The sequence below is a fragment of the Guillardia theta genome (genome assembly GCF_000315625.1).
Source record: "Guillardia theta CCMP2712 unplaced genomic scaffold GUITHscaffold_23, whole genome shotgun sequence".
NCBI classification, from domain to species: domain Eukaryota; class Cryptophyceae; order Pyrenomonadales; family Geminigeraceae; genus Guillardia; species Guillardia theta.
Genome location: NW_005434651.1, coordinates 589,552 through 595,692, shown reverse-complemented (window position 1 = coordinate 595,692; position 6,141 = coordinate 589,552). Strand labels below are relative to the sequence as shown.

Here is a 6,141-nt window from a genome sequence, read left to right as displayed (position 1 = left end):
CTGATACAAAAAGTGAACAGTACTGCTGCTGACATCTCGATTCGTCTCGTTGGTCCATGGCAATAATTGTTCGATGTTGCATGCGCATGACGGGCATGTCTTGTGTGTGGGCGAGTATCATGATGTGAGGCTGAGCGGCTGGTAGGACGTGCGTAGCAGCAGGGGACTCTCACGTCTCACACTGCAGACTCGGAGCTTCGAGGTCAAGGAGGTCAGATAGCCGCTACCCTTATCCAGAGCAGGTCACGAGTCACAACTGCTCGTGAGCGCGCCTCAGGACAGAAGTTGACAAGCCGGAGCGCGGGAAACTTAACCGCAGCAGCTGTTGAAAAACAAGCACTGCCGATCCGAAGAACCAAGTCCGACAATCAGCAGATGTGAACCGACTCGGAATCATCTTCCTTTTTTTGCCGCAGAAAGTGAACATCTTGTAGTAAAGCTGTATTTTGATACACCGGTGCCCGCCCGTACAAGCTGCGCGGGTAGGGGTACTCGATGCTACGGGTGATTTCATCACCTGCATAGGGGGTAGGGGGTAGTCGACCACCAGCCAGGCCTCCGAAACTCGCGTGACTGCTTCCCCATGTCGGGGAGTAGTAGGGTGCGTTAAAAAGAAACCCTCCCGGGCACTGACATCCTCTGAATGCTTCCCTGCTGCCTCCCACGTGCTCCCTCCTCCTCCGAGCTCGCTGCCGCTCTGCTTCCGGAGCCGGAGGACGACGACCTGCTCCGACTGTCCTATCACCGATGGCCTCTCGATGCTTGGGACCTGATCGGCACTCCTTCCGAGTCCGAGGAGGCTCCTCACACGCCCTCGTCGCCGGCGAGCTCGGGGCCCGAGGCGAGCAGCCTGAGCCTGAGATGGTCGGACAAGGAGTGGGGAGGGGGCGGAGAGGAGTTTGAGAGCTGCTGCTGGCTGGAGCCGCTGGAGCCGTCAGCGGCCGAGCCGGATCGGGGAGGGGGAGCGGAGGAAGCCCCGGGGCTTGTCGCCGCCCTCACGGACTTGGACGGCCTTGTCGGGCCCCGCAAGAGGCGAGCCTGGACGGAGGAGGAGCGGGGAGCGCACAGCAAGGCTTGTCACGGCAAGTCCAAGCTGTCGCTCATGCAGAAGCTGGAGATCATCGAGCTCTACGAGACCACGACATGGATGAGCCAGACGGAGATCGCGGCGATCTTCGGCCGGAGCCGGTCGGCGATCTCCAAGATCCTGAGGCCGGAGAGCGTGCGGAAGCTGAAGCAGGCGACGGCGCAGAGGGGCGGGGTAGACGTGAGGCGGACCAGGCTGACATCCACCAGGAGGGAGCAGAGCGAGGGAGTGTGAGAGCGGGCTGGCGGTCTGCGGGTCCATGTCAGCGCACCAGCGCCAGGGCGGCGATGGCGTCGATACACCAACTGTATATGAACGATGAGGGTACGCACGGGAGAGCGTGCAGAGCGAGAGGGCAGGCAGCGGATCTCGCGTGGGCGGCGCTCGGCGGCTGGGTGCCGCTGGGTGCCCGAGCTGCCTTGCGAGAGCTGGTCTGGAGTCGTCCTAGACGACGCTCGCAGAGCGCGGCGCTCTAGGCTGGAGACTGGCTTGCCTACGCGGGGAGGTCAGAAGGGCCTGATGCGGAGGTGACGTGGTCTGATAGGGCTCTAGTGTCGCTGCAGCCTTGGGACCGGCCTGGGCATGCAAGATGAGCCTCCAACGAGGTCGAGCGTGCCGCGGGGACCTAATACTACCGTAGTAGGCTTTGATGAGAATGAAACTAGAGATACAAGGCGGTGGTCGCAGCATTGTCGCGATGTTGCGCATGACGGGCATGTCTTGTGTGTGGGCGAGTATCATGATGTATTATTCATTCATCTGGATGTTTTTTAGCAGGGCTTATATGATGCACAGTCAGGATGCTGTTTCGACTGCACTGTTATCATACCTGCTTCCATGATTTTCATGCGATATTGGTTGGGTTTTATCTCCAATGGAAACCTGATGGAGCCTCCCGACGAGTTGCTCCCAGTTTCTGTTCACCACAAGGTTCACGTGTGTGTCGAAGGGATTGCCGATGAGCTCCAGAAGGGATCACGCTGCGAGAAGTTGGTTGTCATCAGAGATCGCTTCGATACACGTCTCATTGCGTGATCGGGATTAGTTCTGAGTTGATGGCATGACAGTTGGACTTTTGCATCAAAGTCATCATCATCATCATAACTTCAACACAAGTTGTAGTTTTCAACTGTGAACCCAATCTATGCATAACAGCCATCAAGACTGACAGACCTAAAGCAGGCAAGCAGTGGATAGGGGAGGAGGGACAGGCAAAGAGAGCGCAAGAAGAAGGAGCAGGGACGGGGAATTGATACAGAAGGTATGTAACTTACTAGTATCCTGATCGAAGAAGGTGAGGGTAGTGGGTAGGGGCGCAACGTCACGATAAGGCGCAACTCGTCATCTTTATTGAGCTAAGAGCGGCAGAAGGCAAGACTTGCAACCTCTACCTCTACACGCACTGATACCTTGAATGATTGCCCCTAGCATGAGTCAAACAAACCTCCATGGCTTGCGCCCCCCTTCTGGAGGAGGAGGACCTGCTCCGACTGTCTTGTCACCGATGGCCTCTGGGTGACAGTCCCTCTGTTGCTGATTGGGAAGGGAGCGGAGATCTATCTTAGCGCTGGTCAGAGCCGCTTGCGTGGGAGAGTGGTCTCAGCAGGGGCAGGAATTAGAAGTGCCTCTTACTGACATTTCCGCGAAGCCGTACGATGTTACAATCGATTCATCCATTGAAGTTCTTGGTCCGCAGAGTTGTCCTGACACACTTGATAATTCTACAGCAAACTGGCAAGTGGCCGGGTCCCGCAAGAGGCGAGCCTGGACGGAGGAGGAGCGGGGAGCGCACAGCAAGGCTTGTCACGGCAAGTCCAAGCTGTCGCTCATGCAGAAGCTGGAGATCATCGAGCTCTACGAGACCACGACATGGATGAGCCAGACGGAGATCGCGGCGATCTTCGGCCGGAGCCGGTCGGCGATCTCCAAGATCCTGAGGCCGGAGAGCGTGCGGAAGCTGAAGCAGGCGACGGCGCAGAGGGGCGGGCCCGTCACGAGTTGTGAAGTGCACGTGACAATGTGCTGCCTGTGTGTAACTTGATATTCACTGAGTCCTTTTGTCACATACTTTTCAGTCACGGTTGTTTCGGATAATTACTAACTTAAAGTTAGCATGCTCAGTCACAGAGTCATACTACACCGTCATCAAGTTACCGCGAGTCATCGTCATGTTCCGAAGTTTGGCGGCCCTGGCCCTGGCCCCGGCGGCGCGCGGCCCGGCCGGGCCCGGCACCCGCGCCGGGCCGCGGGCATTTTCTCGCGGCACTGCACTCGCGCCCGGACCAGGCTCGGGGGGCCAGGCTCGCAGTCCGACCGAGTCTGGCTCGCCAGCTGGCTCGCCTGGCTCGCAGCCGCGCAGGGCTCGCAGTCAAGGTAGGGGGCTTGCGGGGGGATGAGGTCGCGGCCGCCAGGAATGCGGCTGCTGCTGCTGTTCGTGCATGCGGCGGGAAGGCTGGGGTTCGGGGAAGCGGAAGTTAGGTCGTTGCTGGAGCAGCAGGGGATCTCAGAGCCGAAGATGGAATGGGTGAGGCAGGGAGCGGTGGGAGACGAGTGCCCCTTCATGCAAGTCGAACTCCCGTCGGAGGAGAGTGCGAGGATTCTTTGCTCCCGGTCTGTCACGGTCAAGGGCGTGTTTGAGCCGTGGGGAGAAGGCGTGGAGGTGGACGATGTGCTGAAGAAGGTACAGGATGCTCGTGACGACCTGTGCTGTCCCTGACCTGCAAGCCATGTGCGGATCAGGCACAGTCGTACGACCCTGACAGGAAGGATCCATTCCTAGCAGAGGGGACCACGTTCAAGATCAACGTTGTGAGCTATGGCGGACACGTTGACGAGGATACAAGGAAGTCCATCATCAACAAGTGCTTCGACTACATAGACTTCAAGGGGAAGGTGCGATGTGAGCTTGTAGGCTGGTGCGCTGGAATGATGTATTTTAGGTGATGATGGACCAAACTCGGAAGGGGATCAGAACGGGTAGAGATGTGCTGCATGTAGCCCGAGCTCAGTTATGATTTCTTTCATGCAGGGCGAGGACCGCGTGCGGAAAACCAGTTCTGGTGGTTGGAAGACGTGGGCTGTATCAAGGGCATATCACATGCAAAAGGTGAGGTCAGGGTAGGTGGAAATGTTTCTGAGCATGCCGAGGATGTTGTTCAAGTGATCGTCTTGATGCGATCAGTTGATGTGCTGGCATGTCAGTGATCCTCTGACTTCTTGTCCCGTGATGACGCAGAGTTGAAGCCTCACCGGAGATGGTTCTGCCGTGAGATTGCCCTTGGGCAAAGACACCTGCTCGACAAGTACCCGCGACGCTGACGTGCAAGACAGCCCCTGATGAGACTGTTGCAGATACGATCTGAAGAAGCGAGAATACCTCTGCTCAACTTCGATGACGGTGTGTAGAGGATTCTGGTCTCAGAGCCCCCGTAACTCTTGGTCCGCCTGGTTTCAGGCGGAAAATTCCTTTTGGTTGCAAACTTCGCACATGCTGGCAAAGGTAATGAAATTCGATGATTCTTGTATCTTTGTCATCTCGTTTTATTGTGCCGACGTGTCGTTGGGAGCGAACACAACAAACGCGAGCTAACAGAGCCTCGGCAGGAAAACTTGTCTTCGACCCGTTCTGTGGCTCGGCCTCCTTGCTCATTGCTGCTGCTCATTTCGGGGTAAGAAACCCCTTCCTCGCAAACTTTAGAAGACAGACGTAGAATCTGCTTAACTTTGCTGCCAACTATCTCTGTGTGGGCGGAAGGTGAGAGGTAAAGGTTATAGAGAGTATCAAGAGGAGGAGGAGGACGAGGACGAGGACGAGGACGAGGACGAGGACGAGGGGAGTGTTACGGGTTGCGGTGTGTTGGGGAAGAAGAAGGAGTGCAGAAGACTCGTGGGTCAAGAGGGAGGATGGAGGAGGGTGGAGAGGGGTTGGAGGAAGGAGGAGGAGGAGGAGGGAGGGAACACACGGAAGCAGCAGTAGAAGAGGAAATGACCTCCCCTTGTCGATCAGGCTGGTCTACTGGCTCCCGACTACCACGAGCTACAACGCTGACGATCTGCCTCAAGTAAGAAAATGGGGAGCGAGGAAGGAGAAATTGATGAGGGAATATGGAGTTTGCTGCTGCTGCCGCTGCTCCTGACGATGATGATGATAATGATTATGAAGGGAGATGAATATGATAAATATGAAGATGGAGTTGATGCTGGAGATGATGATGATGAATTGAGAGGATTGGGATGGAGTGTATCAGAAGGGCATTCTGATCTATTTCTCACGCACGTGCTTTGCAGCATCCTTGCATGTCGCTCATGTACAATTGCGAAGATGTTCTCAGCACTAAGTTGAGCAGACGACTCATCACCATGGTAACGAAACGAGCCAGCGGAGCAGAAGCAGGAGGAGAGCAGAGAAGAGAAGGGGAGGGGAGGGGAGGGAGATGGGGAGCGGAAAGAAATGAGAGCAAGGAATGAGGTAGGGAAAGGAAGAGGATCAAAAGTCTGGGAGAGAGGGAGAGGGGGCGACTGGGCAGAGGGGCAGGGGGAGGAGGTTGCTGAGGAGGAGGAGGAGGAGGAGGATGGTGCGGGATGGTTTTATTGACTTGGCGTGTGTAGAAGAAAAACAGAAATCCTCAACCTGAAGAGAAAGCGACTTGCAAGATATCAGAAGCTGGTGAAATTCTTCCGTGTTTCCCCTCCTCCCCCCCCGGCCCTTTTCCTGCCTCGTCTCTCCTCCCTCTCCCCTCTGTCCCTTCCTTTGGCTCCTTTTCTCTCTTGCTCATGATCGTTCTGTCAGGCCTGGAACCGGCACACCAGCACTTCGCGGAGGAGTACTGGGTGAGAGCATAACTTGACTGCGCTACTGCTGACGAGAGGCAGGGGGAGGGGAAAGAGGAGGAGGAGGAGGGAGGAGACAAGAAGAAGAGGAAGAGGAATAAGAGGAAGACGCCCAACAAAGACAAGGACGGAGGAGACGGAGAAGTGAAAGGCTGAGCACGAGACTGCAATGGAGGGAAGAAGTGACAGGAGGAGGGGAGGAGGGGAGGAGGGGGGGGGGGGGG

General features: G+C 56.6%; 2 protein-coding genes across 2 annotated transcripts; both read left to right on the top strand.

Moving 5' to 3' along the window:
- Nucleotides 1-643: 643 nt before the first annotated feature.
- On the top strand, nucleotides 644-1,321 carry GUITHDRAFT_106191 (hypothetical protein; the record flags this gene model as incomplete). Its single annotated transcript, XM_005835038.1, has 1 exon — nucleotides 644-1,321. One exon carries the CDS (start codon nucleotides 644-646, stop codon nucleotides 1,319-1,321), a length of 678 nt encoding a protein of 225 aa, XP_005835095.1.
- A 2,158-nt stretch (nucleotides 1,322-3,479) lies between these two features.
- On the top strand, nucleotides 3,480-5,152 carry GUITHDRAFT_137057 (hypothetical protein; the record flags this gene model as incomplete). The annotated part of the gene is made up of 9 exons (XM_005835037.1): nucleotides 3,480-3,767; nucleotides 3,827-3,979; nucleotides 4,027-4,080; nucleotides 4,116-4,193; nucleotides 4,439-4,484; nucleotides 4,542-4,586; nucleotides 4,691-4,755; nucleotides 4,842-4,938; nucleotides 5,094-5,152. 9 exons carry the CDS (start codon nucleotides 3,480-3,482, stop codon nucleotides 5,150-5,152), a joined length of 885 nt encoding a protein of 294 aa, XP_005835094.1.
- Nucleotides 5,153-6,141: the final 989 nt, after the last annotated feature.